The sequence below is a fragment of the Cardiocondyla obscurior genome, linkage group LG15, assembly GCF_019399895.1.
Source record: "Cardiocondyla obscurior isolate alpha-2009 linkage group LG15, Cobs3.1, whole genome shotgun sequence".
NCBI classification, from domain to species: Eukaryota; Metazoa; Arthropoda; class Insecta; order Hymenoptera; family Formicidae; genus Cardiocondyla; species Cardiocondyla obscurior.
In genome coordinates, this window is record NC_091878.1 from 4762613 (window position 1) to 4784221 (window position 21609).

At 37.7% G+C, this 21609-nt stretch overlaps 4 protein-coding genes across 5 annotated transcripts; 2 read left to right on the plus strand and 2 right to left on the minus strand.

The window, feature by feature from the left end:
- Nucleotides 1-726: 726 nt before the first annotated feature.
- On the minus strand, nt 727-8186 carry Hcf (Host cell factor). Of its 2 annotated transcripts, none has more exons than XM_070666632.1 (9): nt 7664-8186; nt 5924-6631; nt 5604-5749; nt 4032-5519; nt 3726-3903; nt 2349-3643; nt 1982-2209; nt 1216-1594; nt 727-1132 (listed from the first exon to the last, which is right to left on the minus strand). In XM_070666632.1, exons 1-9 carry the CDS (start codon nt 7821-7823, stop codon nt 1005-1007), a joined length of 4710 nt encoding a protein of 1569 aa, XP_070522733.1. In that variant the 5' UTR covers nt 7824-8186; the 3' UTR covers nt 727-1004. The 2 variants fall into 2 exon arrangements, with proteins under 2 accessions (XP_070522733.1, XP_070522734.1); XM_070666633.1 differs by having other exon boundaries at nt 727-1129; nt 7664-8182.
- Nucleotides 8187-9273: 1087 nt separating this feature from the next.
- On the minus strand, nt 9274-16752 carry Alphacop (coatomer subunit alpha). Its single transcript, XM_070666634.1, has 6 exons — nt 16544-16752; nt 13263-13678; nt 12314-13122; nt 11247-12194; nt 9984-11150; nt 9274-9896 (listed from the first exon to the last, which is right to left on the minus strand). Exons 1-6 carry the CDS (start codon nt 16621-16623, stop codon nt 9693-9695), a joined length of 3624 nt encoding a protein of 1207 aa, XP_070522735.1. The 5' UTR covers nt 16624-16752; the 3' UTR covers nt 9274-9692.
- LOC139108407 (uncharacterized) lies at nt 14658-15995 on the plus strand. The gene is made up of 2 exons (XM_070666651.1): nt 14658-14783; nt 14972-15995. The coding sequence occupies exons 1-2, from the start codon at nt 14751-14753 to the stop codon at nt 15938-15940; spliced, it is 1002 nt and encodes a 333-aa protein (XP_070522752.1). The 5' UTR covers nt 14658-14750; the 3' UTR covers nt 15941-15995.
- Nucleotides 16753-16992: 240 nt separating the features above from the next.
- Nucleotides 16993-20565, plus strand: Creld (Cysteine rich with EGF like domains). The gene is made up of 4 exons (XM_070666629.1): nt 16993-17364; nt 17543-18200; nt 18284-18379; nt 18463-20565. Exons 1-4 carry the CDS (start codon nt 17203-17205, stop codon nt 18681-18683), a joined length of 1137 nt encoding a protein of 378 aa, XP_070522730.1. The 5' UTR covers nt 16993-17202; the 3' UTR covers nt 18684-20565.
- Nucleotides 20566-21609: the final 1044 nt, after the last annotated feature.

Here is a 21609-nt window from a genome sequence, read left to right on the forward strand (position 1 = left end):
AGTATTGGAATAGCACCGATTGTCGTGTTTAAAACTGGATCGATGAAAGAATAAAAACTTCCCTTACTATGTGAAACTCAAACATAAACGAACAGATTGAAAAAGGAAACTAATTAAGGTTAAACAATACATATATCTCCCAATTATTCTACCTTATCAAAAAGTATTTATTTTATTACCTTAGATTATGATAAACACATTTTTCTTAGTGCAAGAATTTTATGTACACTACATAACCTACATCTTAAAAGCGAATTTTCTCTGCATGTGATGGTGAATGCAAAAAGAATTGCAGATACTCCGACAATGATAAATATATTATAAAGAATTTAGATGTTTAAAATAGATCTTTGTCGATATATAATATATATATATATATATAATTGTTTAAACAAATATCGAATATGAATCCTGTTCGGTTATTCGTTCCCATACAACGTCTCATATATCAAATTTGTCAGATAACAAGAAAATTATGTAAACGTGACCATGTCAACTGCGATGAAAGTATGAACATTTAGAATGCGATATGTCGTACCGTCCGTCAGAGAGGGTTATAAACATGAAAAATTACTTAAGTCCAAAAAAAAATAACCACGTCGCCATTTATTAACGGTACTTATATCTTTACGAAGAAGATTCTCGCACACTCTCACGAAAAAATAGGATGACAGCGAGTAAGAAACGCGGTTTAGAGAAACGTTGACACACTTTCATACTGAACATTAAAAATAATTTTTTTTTTTTTTTTTTTATCAATTCTTATGCATAGATTACAACTATGAATGAGAATATGGATACCTCTTTTTGTTCCTTGTTTCTTCTTTCACTTTTCTCTCGTCGTTTCTTATCGCACATTTCTATCTTTCGTTTACTTGTATATCACGTCGTTTTAGCCGGTAATACATTGATGTCATTATCGTTGTTAGGCATATACAAATTAAATTAATGAGTAGCATTGCTCATGAAAGTTTCGGCTGTACGAGGCCAAAAAGAGAACAGGCTCACGAGAAATTATCACTAGCCGATTCCATTTTCATTTTCTTCTGAGGGGAAGTCGCTTGCGATCGTAGGTCTGTGTTAGCGGGTCTTTTCACTTGCGGATTACTTTTCACTGCAGTAGTTGGATCTGCTAATGATAATGTGTCAATTCATGTGTACTTGCAAAAAACAAAAAAAAAGAATTTTTTTAATCAGCTAAATTACGCCACTCACCTTGCAACCACCTAACTTGAGTAGCTGGTCCATATCCCTTGTCGTTTCGTGCTGCTATTCTAAAGATTATGGCCGGTTTCGTAGTGGTGTCCACGTGAGCGGCATTAAGGGCACTATTGTTCACCGAACAAGAATTACTCGAACCGCAATAAACTCTAATAAAAGCTAATTGATTTGGATTCGACACAACTGTTTTTGGTTCTCCGTCATTGTTTAACGCGGTACTTCGCACTGCCAGGTAGACGGAATACTCGAGAATGGGCCCAACGTTGCTAGGCGGTGGTTCCCACGAGATTTGTGCGCCGTCCACAGATTTGGATATCTTTATAGCACTCGGTGCACCCGGAAATCCCGGAAGACACGTTTTAAATGCCGCTACCTGTAAAAAAAAAGCAAAAATTTATTATTTTTAATATGTTAAACAATTTTTTTTTGTTATAAAAGATGTAAGATAATAAACGGACACTTTTTCGGTAGTAAATAGAAGTTTTACGCCGTTTTAGCCGTCTTTTTTCATCTCAATCGGTCACCCGATTTGTGCGTCGAGTAAAACACGCAACAAGATAAAAGCGGCGATGTATCGCCCAAAAGTATTAATATTTTTAATATTTATATTTCGACTACTATAGCAAAAAATGTAAAACGGCATAGAACTTCTTCTTGTCTCGAAAAGTTTTACCTACTCCCGAAAGTTTTTATTTTATTTTATTTTATTACTATAAAACATCCTATACAATATTGTAAAATAAAAAGTTTAATGTATTACCTCACTCCAATCACTTTGTCCACAACTATTCACAGCGGCAACTCTAAATTTGTAGGCAGTACCTGGTTCTAATGTTACTTTAACTCTTCCTTTAAAATCATCCATTGTCAAAGGCTGCGTTATATCTAACGGTTCGTCACCAGGAAGATAATAATGTTGAACAGTATAACTATTTCCTTTTATCACTCCCACATCGAACCACTCTGCTTCTTTTTTCTCCTCTTCAGTCTACAAAAATATCGATTAAAATAATACATATTTAAATTTTATCTACTTATGTCATCACTTAATTACTATTTTAGTTGTAATCAAAAATTTGATTGTAATAATTATCATTGTATCTAATATAAAAAAAAATATAATTTACCTGTTCGTTTTTAACTTTTATCGCTGGTTCTGCCGATCCTAAAGCAGCAGTAGCCAATGTTGTTAACGCTGTCGAATCGTCTCCAGTTTCTGACCTGGCATCGTTAATCTTTTCTTGTTTCTGATTTTCTTTTTTCGGAATAAGGTCATCTTTCACATCCATTTTCACAGGGGTATGCACTCTTTCTAATTCTTTTTCAACAGGTGCGGCCACCCCATTAATCGACGATATGGGTAAATCAGATAATTTATCCTGTTCCATTTTAGGTTCATCATTTGATTCCAATTTTATTGAAACATTTGAAGTAATAGCAGGAGATGTTACGTTATCTTCTGGAGTCGATGTATTATTATCAGTGATCATTGATTCATCGGCATCATTCGATTTTGTAACAGAACTCTCCGTTGGAAGATCAGTTTTTAGTTCTACAATTTCATCTTTTACCTTCTCAGTTTTTTGAATATCACTTTCGGGAGGATGCGATGTGTCAGTATCTTCGGGAAGTGAATCTTCAGAAACTAATGGTTTTTCATCCTCGGAAAGAAATTGATTTTTTACTTGGCTGTTTTCATCTTGCTCAGTTTCGTCAACCTCCATTGACAGATTTGCGACGTCGGTCGGTGGCGTTTGTTTATCCTCCGTAGACGATTGTAAAGGCAGCTCAGACTTTATTTCTTTTACTTCATTGACTACACTTGTATCTTTTATCTTTTTTTCATTTGGTAACTCTGCAACATCATCGTTAGTCTTCGTAGATATTTCATCATCGTCTGGTGGATTGGCAACTTCTTTCTTAATTTGACTGGAGGTAATAGATTCAGAAAGATCAGCTGTCGGTTCTTCATCATTTTTTATAGCAGGTTCTTCTTTTACAGTCGATTCTTGTGCCTGAATATTTTCGGATGTATTATCGTTTTGTTCCGTTACAGCTAATTCAGTACCAGTCGATTCGTTAGCATTTTCCGGAGTTGGCTCCTCATCTACATCCATTTTTTCTTCACCTTCCAGTAAAATATCGTCTATTGGACCATCTACTTGAGGAAGTACAAAGTTTCCATCGCCATCCACTTGCATTTGTTCTCCTGTACTCATCTGAGATACTAGAGCAGCTGCTGTGGTTGCCTCATTGCCGTTACAACTATCGTCCATTTTATCATCACCGCCAGTACTATCATCTGTAGTTACCATAAATGATAAACCACCAGATGGTTCTTGGATTGGATCTATCAGGCCAGCTTCTGCTGCTAATGCAGCTAATGCAGCATCAGTAGTAGCAGGACCGTCAGAAGTAGACGCTAAAATATTATTTTATCATGTAAGTTAATATCGTAAATAATTTTTATAATTTATATAAATATTAAAACAAAATTTAAGAACCTAAAGAGGCAGAAGGTTGTTTTTGCGAAGAAACAAACAGCATTTTGCTAGTATCTATTGAATCGGATGTGCTAGAAGTAGTTACTATAGAACTACTACTCGTCGGTAAAAGCGTAACTGTTTTTGCACTTATACCCGCGGGCATTTGCAAAGTCACTGGCTTTCCAGATACCGCTTCCTATAATTTTATAAAGTAAATTTAATAATTTTAACGTATATCTTGTAAAAAAAAAAAAAAAAAAAAAAAAATAGACAGGGCATTTACTATAGAACACCCTGTATAAATATGTTTTATTGTATACTTACAGACGTCTTTTGTATTTGCGGCATGGTAACAAGTTGATTTTTGCCAGTATTAAAAATAGTTGGTGCACCGCTCTTTGCAGAAATAGTTACCGTTTTCGGTACTCCTCCTTGACCAGGAACCGTGATAGTTAAAGGCTTGCCAGCAGTTCCACCGCCCATTGCTCCAGAGGAAACGACTATCATTTTGACACCTTGCTGATTTGTGACGTGATTGGTAGCTGACAACGGCAAGACATTCACAGGAGTAGCTACAGGACTAGCTCCCTGCCCTGCACCAGCTTGTGATGTCGTTACAGCTTGTACAGCTCTAAGACCAGAGCCCGTGGTGACAACGATAAATTGATTGGTTCTTCCGACCAATCCAGTGTTCCCTGGCGGCTTAGTAATCATTATGGTCGGTTTACCCGTAATATTCTGTCCTTTGCTCATTACTATGTTAGACGTTTTTACAGTTGTGAGGATTTTCGATCCCGCAACCGTGTTAGGATTTACCAATCGTAATATTGTTGGTCCTTGATTCGTGAGAGGTTTCGCACCGGTAGCTTGGACGCCTTTGCCGGGAATAATGCTCATCTTAGGTACAGTAGCTACCATGCCTTGTCCAGTTTTCACGAGATGTAAAATCTGACCAGGTATATTTTGGCCAGGTTTTTGCAGAATAATTTGCTTACTTTGTTGTGGCGATGCAGTGCGCAATACTGTCGCTCCAGGCGCGGCAAAACGTATCTGTTGACCTGGTTGAACATTTTTCATTCTGATAGTGTTTGTTGTGGTTGCTGTAGCGGTCTGTGGCATAATCGACACATTATTCATAGTAATCTTCGGAGTGGCTGCTGCTGCCGCAGCCAAAGCGGCGATTCCAGACATAGCAGCAGGCGTTTGACCAGCTGAAGCTGAAGTTGCAGTCGTAGTAGTAGCAGATGCAGTTGTTTGTTGCTGTTCAGTGGTAGCAACTACAACTGCTGTTGCTGTAGTAGTGACCAAAGGAGACCGGATACGTATAACGTTACCCGTCGCGACTCTGGGAGTCATAGGACTTGTCGGCTTTTGTACTGCCGGTACTGATTTTTGCACGGGATTTGCACTTTGAACTCGTAATGGAGTTGCCACGGATGAAACAGATATTGCCACGGATGTTCTAGCAGCAGCAACAGGCGATGTAGTTGGAGGAAGAGCAGCGATAGTAGTCACAGGTGGAGATGTGATAGGTATGGTCGTAGGAGTTGTTACCATTGCAGAAGTGGTGACAGCAACAGCAGCAGTACTGACAATAGGTGCAGTTGGTGTTGGTGTGCTTACCGAAGGGAAGGTAGCAGATGCCGCTACAGGTGGCATATCATATTTTTGAATTTGAAGAATGTAATATTGCGCGGACGGGCTTGCTGTCCAGCTGACTTCCAATGTTTGTGTGGAAGCCCTAACCAACTGAACTCTGGAAGGTGCCGCTGGCTTACTTACTTCGAGATACCATAAATCTTTACAACATACCTAAAATTAAAAAAAAAATTAAAATATTAATGCAATAATACGATTTTATTAAATAAAAATTTATTTTATAATTAATAATCTAACCTGGTTGTTCCAAGCTTTACGATATCCATCTCTACCCGACCATACATAAAGTCTGCTATGAACACCAACCGCACAATGGCCAGCTCGAGCACGAGGAACATTTTCCTCTAAAGAATCAACAGTTAATTGCTCCCAAGTCAGAGTTTCTAAAACAATTAAAAAAATAACTTACCAAAATTTATCGGATTAATGATTAAAATTAATTAATTTTGCAGTTTTATTAATTAAATTTTAATAACATAAAAATGACTTCCATCTATAACATTGTTAAAAAAAAAGAAAAAGAAAAAAAAAAAAAAAAAAAAAAGAAACCAACTTACCTAGATTCAAGCATGCTAACGTGCTTGTGCATTTCCACTCTTTCTCGTGAGTCGCAACTTTAACGTCATCGACAACTAATGGCACCCATCCCCCAAATACATACATTCGATGACCAATTAAAGTGGCAGTATGAAGCGATCTTGGTAGAGGAGTAGGACCGTGAACCACTGGCTTGTTCCAAGTCATTGAATCAACATCGAGAAACCATAAATCACCTAGACGGCATCCACTCATGCCACCATAAATTACCAACCAAGATTTGCCCGTGGTACGATCGGTGTATGCCACTCCGGTATGGGATTCTCTGGGAGGAGGTGCATGTCCGTGCGTTTGCGGCACATCCCAGGCAGTTTGGCCATTAGGAAGGAGTTCAAGCGTGTATAGATCGTTCAAATATCTCGGTATGTTACTTTTCGGATCATCACTTTCATTCGCCAGACCTCCAAAAAGGAAGACCCTATTACCGATGAGAGTAAAACTATGCCCTAATCGTGGGCACGGCGGTGGTTCATGTTTAGGTGGCTTTGGCCTCAAATGTTTCCATTCCCACCGACTCGCTTGTAATTCGTACAGTTCATTAGAATATTTTCCATATTCCACCATTCCGCCAAAAACGAAAATGCGAGTGCCGTCGACAACGAAACCATATGCTGCACATCCTGGCGGAACATCTCCCTTTGTAGATGGCACAAACCATTGATTTGTTGCTGCAAAAAAATATCTTACATGATTCTCTTGATGCAAGATTAGATTGCAATAATTATGTATTTATTAAATTTAAATAAAATATATATTAATTTAATAAAATTAATTATATAAATAGAATACTTATCCACGTAAAACATTTTTTTCAACGTTATCAGTGTTATAAATATCAATACAATGCAGTAATAAAAAAAGTTTAATAGTAAAAAATATAAAAATAAATAAATATATAAAAAAAAAAGAAATCTGACGAGCGTTATTTTTTTTTACGTGCCATCTTACACTTAAAAGAAAATTCGTTCGCGCAATGATAAAAAAGAGTGGAAAAAAGAAAAGCGAAAATTCGTAACAACGAAAAGCGCAGACCATATGCATTCCGCCTGTTACCATGGGGAGCTCGTGCGCGAAGACAAACATTTCGAAATCGGGCTTAAAATGCGCGCAGCGACGTGCGCCGGCGTACGTCGGGCATAGAGACGTAAAGCGCGAGAAGGACGATACTGCACGGCGCGGGGAGCGAACGAAGGGTGAAGAGGAGGAGCGGGAGCGAAGGGAAAAAGGAGAAAGACAAGGTGGAGAAGCGCGAACGTGGAACGACGGGAAACTCGGCGGCGCGTTGCATCGCGACGGAGGGGCCGCGGGACAAGGGACGAGCGCGCGGCGCGAGGGTGAAAGGGGAGGGGACGTTGGAGACAGCAATGGCCGCTCCCGCGCGTATAAACATGTAGGATGACAGACCGCGATGATTTCAGGGGTCCGTCGCGACTAAGCGACCGGTCGGCGGGCGCGAGGACGGCCCTTGACCGGGCCCGAGGGCGAACATCGGGTCCGGTCAGCGGTGGTGGCGTTCAGGATGCGGAATTAACGGGTACGGCCGCTGATCCGGCCGGTCGCGGTATTGTCAACGTATGCCGCCATATTGGTTCGCGGGAATCGCCAGGTACGGCGCGGCGCACGGGCAAGGGACGCAGCACGGCGGCGTAGACAAGAGAATACACTTGAAGGAGAGGGGGGAGGCGGGGGATCAAGCTCACCTGTATTGTACACATGTAGCTCGTCGACGATGCCCTCGTTACCGCCGCCGAAAACGACCATAAGATCCTTGATGGCGACCGCCCGGTGGCCATGCCTGGGTCGCGGCTGGGGCCCGGTCGGATTCGCGATCCGCTTCCACTTTAGCATGGGTGCCGCCATGATGACCGTCGATCACATCATTTTTTTATACCGCGCGATTGTACTATACCACCAGCACCACCGACGTCGTCTCCGTGGCTAATTCGGACGCCGTCGAGTCGAGTCTCGCGACGCTCGGCGGATTTCCCACGGGCGTCTCCTCCGTTATCACAGAAACCGTTACCGCGTAATCCGTCGTCAACGGGCCTTCAACGACGACGATAAATGCTCAAGAGTCTACGGACACTCGCGCGATATCACTCTCGGCGAGCCGCCCGAGCGGCGCCGTTCTCGAGACCCGTGCGTTCCGATTCTAACCTCTCCGGAGGCGCGGCGAAACGGCGCGAGCTCCTCCCGCGCGCGTCCGTATCCGCTTCAACTCCCGCGACGTTCTTACAGCCGGCGATCGGCGGTGGCGGCAGCAGCAGCAGCAGCAACAGCAGCAGCGATGGCTATACCGCTCGTACGCGCGCACACGTTGCTCGCACTATTTGCGAGGAAAGCCGCTGGTTCGAACTCTGAGGAGGGCGCCGAGACTTCGCCGCTACGAAAAGGGACTCCCAGCGGCGCGCAACACGTACACACGCACAGAGGAGGCGACGCGTACCGTGTGCGTGCACGTCCGTATTTACGTATACGCGGTGTTTACGGCCACCGGTAACGTGGACGATAGACCGCCAACTCAGCGGCGCGCCGCCACCCGGGCGGATACGTTCCCGCGATCGCGACGCCGTTCACACGATCGACTTTCCCGGGTTCGATAATTCTCGAGACGATTTCGCGGCGGCGACGACGACAAGACGGCGACGGCGTCGTTGATTTGGGGTGGAAGAGAAGAGTGGTTCCGTACGTACATGCGCGCGCGCGCGCGATTCTCGATCCTTTTCTCACCTTCTCACCTACGGTCGTCGACGTCGTACCCTCTCGCGGTGAAACCTGCGTCAAAACGAACGAAAAACGGCGCGGCAAGATATCACTGAGGCACGATCGCGTGGAGCTGGACGAAGCGTCGAGTATCCGCGGCCTGACGCTCGCTGCGAGCGAGACGCGACGACCAGCCGCTGGCGGTGAGCGATTCCGTCGTACTTATCGGGAAAACGGCCGAAATATTCCGTAGCTCGATGGCGCGCACGAGCGGTCTTTGCGGACCTCGTCCACCATTGCACACAACGCGTCGGTAACGAGCAGTAACAAACGCATTGCCAACCGACGCCGCTTCTCGATGCAGGAAATGCAACCCTCGGACGATTAATCGATTCACTTTTCGACTTTCATTTGGTCCAACATTTCAGGGCACTCTGGCGTTGAACATGAGAATTGCATAGTTGACTATATCATTACGTCCTCGAAGATTACTTATAATCAAAATAAAGAAAAATTAAATCCAGAATATTATTGTATTAATATTAATTTTGTCTTTTTTTACCCCAAAAATCGGCATCTTTATTTTATAACTCTTAACGAATGTTGGTATTGTTGCAATAGTATTATTTTATACAATCATGTTAAATCTTTTTACAATATAAATTTTTTGAAATAACACACATTACTTTAAATGTAATATTTTTAACAAAAATTTCTCGAGATTCGATTTTCATCGAATAAGTAAATCACCGTTTTGAGATACATTTACAATTCACTTGTATTTCGTAGACTGCTAAAGTATGATTACTTTAGTTAAAGGAATATATTTTGCTTATCCTAATTATATACCTCTAATACAAAATTATTTACAATATTAAAGTTTTAATCTGATATCTTAATAGTAATAGTATCAGATAATAAAAGAAATTGTATATTTCTTTTTTGTTTTTAAAGAAATATTCAGTTTTTCATTCTTTGAATAAAAATTCAATTTAAATTAATATAATATACGATGTAAATGTAATATTAATGCTCTTTACCAACCAAAGCGACTTCACATATTTTGCATATTGTATCTCTAAATTGTGGATTATAACTGGCACCGCATAAGGGGCACTTCACTTCTGGTTTTCCTTTATAAATAGGTGTAAATGTACTTGCACACAATGAGAATGGATTGTGCTCGTCATATGCTAATTTATGCTCATCAACAGGATTTTTGTCACAAGACTGAAAAAGAATAAAAATCAAATTTTAATCGTAAATATAAATTACTTATATAAATACACTAATTTACGATAAAAAAATTAATATTACCTGTAACAAAACTCGAATTTTTTGTGCGAGTTCTGGATTTGGTCCGAGCTCGAGTAATCTTCTCGCAAATGAAGCTGCGGTTTTGTAATTTTTTAACTTGTAAAACAAATTTACAGCTACTTGAAGAGTAAGAATCTGATGTACGGGTTGTAAATTACAATGCGTGAAATACGCTGCCATCTCACAAATTCTTTTTTGCTCTATTAACGTGGCTCTTGGTAAATTTTTGCGCTCAGTCTCCATTTTTAAACCTAAGATATACTCACGACAAATCTGAATTAGCTGTTGAGCTTCTGCAATATCTTGCTTGGTATCAACCACGAGTAACGGTACACTTAATAAGATACTTTGCAGCTTCTCTACAGCCTTGGCAAATTTGCCATTTGTTGTTAATTGATAGCATACTTGAAGACGTTGAACAAGCTCGGATAGATGCAATCCTACCGCAGGTAAACCCGTTTTCGGTGCATTTTCCTTCCAATTGGAATCTTTCCAATTTCTTTGAGGATATCCGTATAATGACGGCACAGAAGGTATACATGTAAAAGCTGTTCTGGAGCGTGCAAATGTACTTAAAAATACAGTTTGATAAGGACCAAATTCAACCACTCCGACTTGATTGTGCAATAATCTAAAAGCGGACTCAAAAGATCCAGCCAATATATGATCGACTACCAATTTTGAATTATTAACCCAATGCTGTGGTGGCGAAACTCCTTTAGTAGGTACTGATTCATAACTTTCATCGGAAGTTGCTGTAGCTTCGAGTTCCGGAGGAAGATCAACGTCCTCAACGTCCCATCCAGGATTCTCTTCACCTTCTGGTGCAACCTCCGCGTCTGCGCCTTCTTCCTCGTCAATACCGAGTTCCTCGTCATTGCCCCATCCTTCGGGTATCGCTTCACCATTGTCTTCCAAAGCCATAGCAGCTACTATTTGAGTTTTACTGCGAGACATCATCGCGCCTTCGAAAAAGCCTTTAGAAACGGTCAACAACGGCCAATTGTTCTCAGCTTGCTGAATAGGTACAGGTGGACGGAGATATGTAGCATTTTGTTCTAATGCAGTAAGTTCCTCGGTCATTGATTGATACCCGTTATCGTCGTCTTCGTTTGATATCCCGTGGACTTTTTCGGTAACGTATGCTAACGACGTTTGTCCAGAATTCTATAAATGGAAATTTATACGTTATTTTTATGCTATGTTATAATTTTTAAAAATTCTTTGTATGTATATACATATAAAATTAAATAAAAAATATACCCGCAAAAGTTTAGCTCGTTCATAAATGTCTCCAAGAAGTAAGCTTCCTTGATATTGTCCAGATACATCTTTCCGAATTTCCGCAATTTTTATCATTTTACGTAGCTTCTCTAAATTACCGGTTATTAGATAAAGGAAAGCCAATTTCTCAAAATTTTTAGTTCTTTGATAACACATTTCCACAACTTGATGATTGCCTTGTAGCAGAGCGGTTTGTGCTAAACTTTCCCAACACGATTTCTGATCAAGCGACCGCGCTGCTTCTAATGCAACTTCGATATTTCCACATTCGAGTGCAAGACCAAATCTGGTCTTTTCATCTTTTACAAAGTGAAGCGCCACTTCCGGATATCCTTTTTGTTGTAAATATGCTATAATTGATTGCCCAACGAGATTTGCGGTGCGAACCATATGTAAAACTTCCTCGTATTTTCTGTTAATTAATGCTAATTTAAATTTATATTCTGTCGGGTCTATTCGAAGGATTCTCGGCTTACATTCTCGATCCAAGCAATAAACTTGGTTTCCTTTTACTCTCGTGACATAGATAGGCAAATCTAGCGTGCGAATGATACCATAATCACCGTTGCTGATTGCATATTTAATGTGATTACTGGTCGTATAAATAAATACACCAGAATCATCCCAAGCGCCAGATTTTACTCTAGAGTTTTCAGATATGCAGCAGAGGGATTTTAACCGACGATTGCAAATGTTGACGGTATGTTTAGATAGCAGTGCAACATGAGACATGTCGCTAGACCATACGACATATTTACATTTTGCAATTTTTTCTTCTGCTAAAGTTCTCTTCTGTTGTACATCGAAAAGCGTCACTTGTTCTGGATCACGTAAAAGTAACATGCCAGTTCCAGCATAAAATATTTCGTCACAATTTGGAATTTGCACTTTCTTTGTAACTTCATTTTTCAGATTTTTTATAACCAACTAAAAAAGAAAATGTCTACTGTTAAAATATTTTTTAATTATAAAAACGTACAGTAATAAATTATTTATAGAAATATTTACGTAATTATTTATAAAATCTATCGTACATAATGACTTACCGAATATGCTCTATCCAATACGGCAAATCGATTTCTGGCAACCCAAATGGCAGTGACACCGGATGCTCGTTTTGTATCAGCGTCTGTGTTCGAATCTCCTTCGCGCGGTATCATATACAAATCGTAGGTACTATTCTCGATATTCGATGGTGATCTAGTACATATTAAAACGCTATTTTCTGCTTGATTGTACGACATGCTGTAAGGCGGGGTTTTTCCTCCACCGCGTATTTGCATTACAGATGTATCCTTTGAAGTAGTAAAATCCAACTTTCGAAGAAACCGGTCTTTTACGTAAAACAAAAGATTTCCGTAAACAGCAAACGCAGGACGTTCTCTTTCAAGTTTAAAAATTATCATTCCTGAATCGTGACCGGCGGCAAAAAGATTGAGCGTTGGATGAGCGGCAAGAACCCAGAATCTTTCATGTTCCCTTCTAAACGTGTGTAAGCACGTGCGTTTCGTCATGTCCCAGACTCGAATACTTTTATCTTCCGAATTGGAAAGAATGAGATCCTGTCTAGGATGAAACAATACGCAAGACACATTATTGTAATGACCGCGACACGCATCTACTTCCCACGCTTTGGCATCATTCATTCGCCACATTTTGATCTGCCGATCATCAGCTCCGGAGACAATAAGAGGCAACGTTCCGTGAAAACAGGCCCAATTTACGCCTCTGTCATGACCTTCTAAAACATACTTCACTACTGCATCGGCCTGGCCAAATAAATCTGTCGCCCCCGGATTCTTCAAATGATCTTCGAGGCCTCCGGGGCCAGGCGCTACGTTCTTCTTGCGCAATCCTACAATTGAATGCATTAATTATGTATATTCTTTTTAAAATAAATTTTTTAATAAAAATTTTAAGAAAACTTTAATTTTTTAATTTTAAGAAACACAATAATTTTTATTATTACATATAAAAATTAATTTTTGCACAAACCGGAAATATCCCAAACTCGAACTGTTTGATCTAATGACGCTGACACAATAATATCTTCTGTAGGATGAAATTGGGCACACATCACATAATGATTGTGCCCAGTCAATACAGAAATGCAAGTGCGGCTTTGCCAATTCCAAATTCGGATAGTTTGATCATCCGAAGCACTGAGAATCCAAGGATATTCATGATGAAACATCGTAGTCCTAATGTAATCCAGATGACCCAAGAGGGTGAAGATACATCTTCGTTGTTTGTAGTTCCAAACTTTAATCTTATAATCGTCTCCGCCAGAAACGAATAATGGCTGCTGATTGTGAAAACATATTCCTCGGACGGGTCCATCGTGTTCGTCGAATTTGTCGAGTAAGGCGCACATACGGTAATCCCATAATTGAATAACGCCATTATGCAAACTGTAATTTAATTATAAATGTAAAAAAATACAACGGGACATTTTTATAAAATTAAAATTATTTTACTCTACTTATTAGTTCACACGCCAAACGCGTGTTTATTACTCTTTTCAATTGCCGTATACCACATGAGAAGCTTTACATGTGACCTGGATTGCGAAAACAGGTAGTTTGTACGATTTTTTTTTGTCTGGGCGTACGATTACAAAATAAAGCATAAATATAAAGGTCATTGGGAAACTGGATTTCGGGCCTACGCCTTCATATAAGGTGTTACAATAATGCAACGAAGACAACGTGAATTTAAAATCAAAATTATTATACGTTTAAAGATCAATGTGCACAATTTTTAAAATCTTTAAACAGGTTTAAAATCTGATTTTAGTGATTATCAATTACAAAAATCAGTTTTTTAAGATGTTTCTGGATTAATGATCTCGATAATAAACGCGCAATTATTTTTAAGTCATTCGAACTCATCTTTTACCGATTTTTTTTTCCCCCGCATAAAAACAAATATAAAAAAATTTTCAGTGACAAACCTTACTCATTTATAAATATATATTAATATATATTTTTAATAATTTAATATTTATATAATTAATAACTTACACAATAAACAGATCTGAATTCATTATTAATAATTAATAATATAAAGAAATAGACATATTGTGTAATATATTAGTATATAATTTTAACATATTAATATATTTTTTAAAGATTGCATTAATATTCATGAGAAAAATAATTTTTTTCTTTCAAACTAGACGATATACCCTTTCAAATACAACGCACAATACATATTCATCAAGATGCCTATGATGAAGTTATCTAAAATTCGATCTACGTGCACTATATTATTTTGACGAATTCCACAACGATTGAGAGACAGACTCAATATATCCCCTCAGGACATTTTTACAGAATCAGGTCATCGAAGGCAAAAGTGTACACGTGAAAGAAGTGGGGATATCAAATGAACATTGGACGTATATAGAGATCACATCATTACGTTCTTGTCAGTCTACTTCTTAATTTCATTAGATTCACATCCTTTTGTTGAATTTCAACAATGACGATTTTTCGACTATTTACTACCACTGTTGTAAGTATGCAAAAAAAAATTTACATAGTGCATAAAAAAATTTACATTTTTTAAAATAAAATATCAGATATTTATTTATAATAATTCTAAATTCTTTAATAAAATTGTGAAATTTACTTGCTGTAATTTTATGTATATATTATTTTATAAATAAAGTTTATGTAAAATAAATAATATATTTTTTCCAGCTTTTATTAAGTGCAACATCAGTAAAAGTATACTCTGTTCCATATCAGGGTATTCGGCCAGCGTTTTCCATTACGCCAAAATTAATATATACGTCCGACCCTAATCCTGCTTTCAGTGGATATTCCTATACAACTCAAGATTTTAATGGTGGTGAAAGTAATGTCGTTTTTACAACTGGTGCCGATTCCATGAGCAAATTAAAAAGTGAAATAAACTTGATGAAAATATCAGAAGAATCTTCACAAACAGACGAAGATAAAAAAAATACATCTTTAAAGCAACAACTTAAATCCGAAAAATTTGACGAAAACAACAAGGAACAAGATCTTGATTCAAATGTTGAAGTTTTTAATGAGAAGAAAAAACTTTTAGAAAACTCCGAAACCGATAACAATTTTATCGAACGTGAAAAAAATTTTAAACAAGTCCCTCTACCTTATTCCGTGCTTAAAGAAAATGTATTAAATTTATATCCACTGTTTTCAAGATATTCAATATCATCAAACACGATACCGACTCAATATTATCCTCACGATCCATATGCTCGTTTAGAATTGCCCTTGCATAATTTTAATTTTTACAATCCTGTGCCATTATTTTATCAAGCAACAACAATCGTTTCTGATAGCAATTCTAGGCCAGTATCAACAGCTGTTGAAAATAAAAATGCATCTACAAAAAATATTGCTAAAAGCTTGCAAACAGATGCTATCAACTCTGAATCTAATTTGATAAAATCCAATATAGTAGAATCAACAACACACAGAAAAAAAGAAGAATTGCCTGCACCAAAATCTGCTAATTCTGATGAACTGAATAATATTGAATCAACCACAGTTGAAAAAATTAAGGAAGAAGGGATGACTAATAAAACTGCAGTAATATCTCAGAATTCCACTGAGCAGACCATAGATAATGAAGTAAGTAGTACTGAGCAAGGAAATGCAGAATCAAAAACCTTGCTTTAATAAAAAAATTCAGTACTGCAATGTTTAAAAAAATCTATAAAGTATATGAAGTATCTCCATTAAAATATAAATCCATAAGCCATACTCTTTTTTATATTATACTTAATAATAAGGCTTTTAATAAAGTGCAACAAAATCTGAAAATATAAATTTAATTGTACCATTTAATTATTCTATATTTTAATAATTATCATATCAATTATATTGATAATTTTTTTTTCCTAGTATAATAAAGATTAGTCATACTCATAAATAATACAGTCCTACAAGAAAAAAAGTACCCTGTGCTAGCGATCTGATTAAGCTAGTCTTACGATTTTTGACTCGCTGAATTCGAATTTAACTCAAGTACTATTTTTTTGTAGCCCTGTGTAATTAATGTCGTCGTACAACGATCAGTATCCGTATTATTAAAAGTACTGTGCATAAATAGGTTATGTTTTTTAATATGCAATCACAAATACTCAGCAGTAATTATTACATAATTTTCCAACGTAATAAATAATTATTGTAAAGCGGTTTGCTTTCAGAAATAAGTAGCGATCATATTAATAATATGTAAGCAAATGACGAAATAATTTTAAAGAACGTCTGCCAGTTTACCTTGCAAGCACCCAGGATCGTTTCGGATGGAAGGACAAGCCCTTCACTCGAGCAGACTTCGTCTCAAACTTCGTCAACATCTTATCGCAGCCAATTGTTCGAAACGTGGCTCAATTAATTAACAAACATCACCCTTTTGAAATTCTTCAAACTTTTAACACGATGGGAGATTCGGGAGACACGTCACTAAATAACCACGAACTGTAACGTTACCGATATGAACATAGACGCAGCTCGCACTGTATTTTTTCGCACTTCTCCCTCTGGGCTAATATTTTAGTTACAAATTATTTCTCTAGAGATTCCATTGCATTGCGCGGCGCCATTGGTCACCTACCGTCGCGTCACCGACCTTTTGAAGCTACTAGCCAAGGTATTTGAAACCGACGAGTTGCACGCGGTGCATTCCGATTGGTCGGTATCGCGGAAGACACGTTTTGTCGTCTGGTCGGCATAACCTTGAATGTCAATCTGTCAGACGTTTCGAATGAGATACCACCACGTAGCAATTATGATTTAGTCCAAGACAAGATAAACATTCGAGAGCCACTCGCCTCTCATTCTTCAAGAATAAAACGAACACTTCTCTCTGTGCTTCCCTTTTACAGTTCTTTTTTTTATAAATATATTGCAGTCGCGTCGACAGCCGGTGCGGTATAATGCGAGTGCCGACCAGCGTTGATTTTCTTAGCATTTTTGTGATCGTATCGACTTGCATGAATAGCATTCAATGCACGAAAGGAAAGGGCGATGAGAAGCATAAATCTCAAAAATTTCCGCCCTGCGCTGCGTGCAAAATACTTACCAGTAGCTTCAAAAAAGTAAATAATCTCCCCCTTTTTTTTTAACTTTATATAAAGATGTTATATTAAATCAGTTGTATTAGAACCATTATGTATTAAAATTATTAAAAAAATGCAATATTTTTGTATTGCTATTTACATAAGTAACTTTAAGTCATCTGAGAATAATATTTTTATTAATTGTGATTATTTACAGGGTATAGAAAAGACAAGCCGTGGAAAGTTTGAAGGTGGAGATAGTGCTTGGGAAGAGGATAAATTAGGCTCTTATTCCAGAAGTGAAATAAGGTTGATAGAGATACAAGAAAATTTATGTAAAGATGTAGAACGCGGTGAGGTTCAGTGCCAATCTCTAGCTGAAGAATTTGAAAGTCAGATTGAAGAATGGTGGTTTAAGTATCAAGATATTCATCCAGATATATATGATTATATTTGTATTGAAAAGACAGAGCGTTGCTGTCCAAAAGATCATTATGGTCCAAACTGTACACAGTGTCCAGGATATCCAGATAATATTTGCAGTAATAATGGCAAATGTAAAGGTGCAGGTACAAGAAAAGGAAATGGTAGCTGCTTTTGCGATAAAGGATATATTGGAGAAATTTGTTCAGAGTGTGCTTCAGGCTATTATGAATCTTATAAGGATGAAAAGACTTTGTTATGTTCTGCATGCCATGCATCATGTGATGGACCATGCAATGGTGGTGGGCCAAACAACTGCGAAAAATGTGCTGCTGGATGGCACATGATTGATGATAAAGGTTGTTTTGATGTTAACGAATGTTTAAAAAATGACGATATTTGTCCTGGCAATCAGTTCTGTGTCAATAAAGAAGGAAGCTATTCTTGCTTGGGTATGTATATATACATATACACATGTTATTAATTTTTTTTTAATTATACATATATTAAAACATAAAATTTGGAATTTTTTTAGCTTGTGATAAAGCTTGCAATGGTTGCACAGGTGATGGGCCAGATATGTGTGTTAAATGTATCGACGGTTATCATAAAAAAGAAAATCTATGCATAAGTAAATAGTTAAAATATACTATAGCACATTTAAATATATTTATATATATATATATATATTTATGCATAATTTGTTATTTTCAGATTCAGATCTTCTTGGCCGTAAGAAACAAGAAAATGTAGCAAGATATCTAACGTATTTTGGACTCTGTCTAGCGACATGTATCATTTTACAACGCAACGTTTATGTAGCAAGCTTTATTGGTTTGTTGGTTGCAGTATATATATCTGTCTCGGAATATATGATTGCACATAGCAATATTCAAGATACGACGGCAAATATGGATATTCTAGGACCAGTTTAAATAGGAATCTGATTTATAAAATTCTTTATAAAATTATTTCAACGTTATATTAAGATAACGAGTCATTATTCATATGTAAAATAGATCGTATTAGAGTATATTATTATTAATATTGTATAAATTGAAAATAGTCAGTTTTATTTATTAACGATAATTTTTGTTGTGATATATTTCAGAAATTTTTGATATACTTCTGATTTTATGTGTACACTCATTTATACTGTCTATATATTAATATTATATGTATTATTATAATTCTTTAAATATTAAAGTCTTTAATACATTATATTTTTTTCTTTTTTTTTAATAAAATTTAATAGAATTTTTTAATTAGAATTTAATAATATAATTCTTTGTCTATCGAAATTAATTTTGGTTTTTTGTACAATAGATTTATTATTGCATATATATCACATTATTGTAGAACTTACGATCTTAATATAGAAAGAATATGATAAGAACAGAAAACATTGATATAAAATAAATGCATTAGATATTCATAAAATGTGCTACATGTTATTTCGGCATTTTTTGTGTTCGTAAAAAATTATATACCTGCCTACAATTTGTAATAATCAAATTTTACGTTTCTACTTAAATATCTTTTATTTATTATTGGATTATCTTTCGTGTTTCTAATCATTTATTTGTACAATACAAAATCTTCGAATAAAAAAAAATTTTGTTCACGATTTAAAAAGGAGTTGAACGAATTCTTTAAATTTTATATATTTCTGTCCCTGATTCTTTTTCATCATCCGAATGAAAGAGTGAAAAAAAAAATCGAAAGCAGAATAAAGAAAGACGTCGCTCGCATACCCTCTTTTTTAACCCCCGGAGGCTGCGAACACCTGGACCTGAAACCCCGTTCACCCTTCCAACTTTTTAGAGTTCCCCCTTTCTCTACGCTATAGGCCCCTGATTCGAGGCTTCTACTCCCTGCACGAAGGGTTGTTTTAAATAATAATAATCCAACCCCGATCACATACAGGATGACGAGTTCGAGCTTCAGTATGCCACCAATGGACCTACGTGTTTTATCGCATCGTGCAATTTTATTTCGTTCCGTGTAACGTAAACGTTTGATTATTTATAAATAACGTGACAGTGAATATTAAATCGCACGCGCAAAGTTAAAACATGCAAGGATAGTTAAAGTTGTTTAATATTTGTACGATACATCTGTGAAAGATTCAAAACTTGGAATAACATATATACTCGTTCCTCGCAATATTCTTCACGAATCGGAACTTTAAAATAGATCCGATCGAGAAGACAAAGGCGGGGAAAGGCAGCCTTCCAAACAATCAAGAAGGGAAAAAAAAATTACTGTAATCGAAGCGTGAAATCGATAAAATCGGATTTCGTTTTGCACGCGGACGCTCTAATTTTTCTGTGGTTCCTAACGGTAGTTGGCGCTCGCCGTCACCGTTGTAAGAAAGTAATACGCAAGAAAGGTTCAAGAAACTTCGATATCGGCAAGTAATATCTGTAGTATTTATTCCATCAGCGAGAGTCGGACGAGTTTGCTCGAGCGTTGCTCGATGGAGAGAATCAATCGTGCACGCCGCCGTGTAAATCCGAGATCTCGGCGCTGAGAAGAGGAGGCGAGAAGAATCTTGCCGCGATCTTCGACTGATCTTAACCTCGCGATTTAGCCACGATCGAATAATTGGTTCCCCGCTTCGACCGATTTATAACTGGTAAGCAGTCCTATTTAATCCAAGTATTAGAAATTAAGTTTTAACTTTTGAGGAACACGCGAAATAAAGACGGCTGAAAAATTAATAAATACGCGTGACGTATGGAAATATCGGTACGTACGCGATCCTTTCTTTTTCACGCGACGAAATCAAATCGATTATCATGCACACGTCTAATTATTTGACGAAAAACTCCACTAGGTTTTCTTTTAGCAGAAGAAAAAAAAAAAAAAAAAAAAAACTTGAAAAATTCCCATGCCGAGAAGCCGAATTCACGGTCGCAATTCACGAGTCACGCCAACATGCATTTTGTAGTGGCAATTTTTACTCGACTCATTACCCAGATCGGCAAGGAGCCGGCGGCACGGCACATGTGTCGGCGGCATCGTACAAAAAAGCGACGTGTTAGATTCGAGAGAGAGAGAAAAAAAAGCGAGAAATAAAACAGCGGGTATCCCTCCGCGAGCACGCGAGCACGCGGCTGCGAAAAAGAGGGTTGGCTGGATTTTTAGGGGTAACCCGCTACCCCTAACCGTGTCATCCCCATTCAGGCTCAGGCCCCGGTCCCTCGAAATTGCTTGAACGTGAGTTTACGAAAAGGCGGAAATAATGCCGGAGTTGTAACGGCAAATCCGTTGGCTTCTTCTCAGTATCCGTATGTCGTCTCTAGATGATTAGTTCATCTGTTACATAATTAGACAGATGAGCGCGAAGAATGTTACTTTTTTTTTTTCCCCTCATAGAAACATTTATCCTGATCGAACTTTTCGAAAGGCGTACGATTTTTAAATTAAATTAAACTGATTTGGAATTGATTTTTAAGTTATTAAATTTTAATTTGATGTGCATTTGATTTGTATGTATTGATTGATGCGACAGAGCCGCTAGACTTTTCACGGGAATTTAGATTGAGCCGATCGCTTACGTAGAGCTAAAAGGTATTAATAGCGGTGTGGAAAACTTCATTGGCTATTAGATCAATCCCCACGTATCGGTATCAGCTTGCAGGCATTGTGTCTCATTTTCCACGAGCATATTGGCTTCCTTTTCTTTCTCCCGCACCGAACCGTGTCACGTTAAACCGTGGATTTTCAGATCTCCATTATTTTTCTCCGCACTGCTTTAGTATAGAGCGAGAGAAAAAAAAAAAATAATGTAGATCAAATCTAGTTACGCGATGCAACACAACGCTTACGTGTCGCCTGCTGCGACAGGAAATTATA

Coding starts and splice junctions, on each gene's coding strand:
- Hcf (XM_070666632.1), bottom strand. CDS start 7,823: ATGGCGGCACCCATGCTAAAGTGGAAGCGGATCGCGAATCCGACCGGG. Junction 2,210..2,348: donor TAAAAGTTAAAAACGAACAG/GTAAATTATATT, acceptor ATATTTTTGTAG/ACTGAAGAGGAGAAAAAAGA. Junction 1,133..1,215: donor TCAAGTTAGGTGGTTGCAAG/GTGAGTGGCGTA, acceptor CATTATCATTAG/CAGATCCAACTACTGCAGTG.
- LOC139108407 (XM_070666651.1), top strand. CDS start 14,751: ATGACGATTTTTCGACTATTTACTACCACTGTT. Junction 14,784..14,971: donor GACTATTTACTACCACTGTT/GTAAGTATGCAA, acceptor TATTTTTTCCAG/CTTTTATTAAGTGCAACATC.
- Alphacop (XM_070666634.1), bottom strand. CDS start 16,623: ATGTTGACGAAGTTTGAGACGAAGTCTGCTCGAGTGAAGGGCTTGTCC. Junction 13,123..13,262: donor TCGAGTTTGGGATATTTCCG/GTTTGTGCAAAA, acceptor ATTCAATTGTAG/GATTGCGCAAGAAGAACGTA. Junction 12,195..12,313: donor TATTGGATAGAGCATATTCG/GTAAGTCATTAT, acceptor TTTCTTTTTTAG/TTGGTTATAAAAAATCTGAA.
- Creld (XM_070666629.1), top strand. CDS start 17,203: ATGCGAGTGCCGACCAGCGTTGATTTTCTTAGCATTTTTGTGATCGTA. Junction 17,365..17,542: donor TTACCAGTAGCTTCAAAAAA/GTAAATAATCTC, acceptor GATTATTTACAG/GGTATAGAAAAGACAAGCCG. Junction 18,380..18,462: donor AAAAGAAAATCTATGCATAA/GTAAATAGTTAA, acceptor TGTTATTTTCAG/ATTCAGATCTTCTTGGCCGT.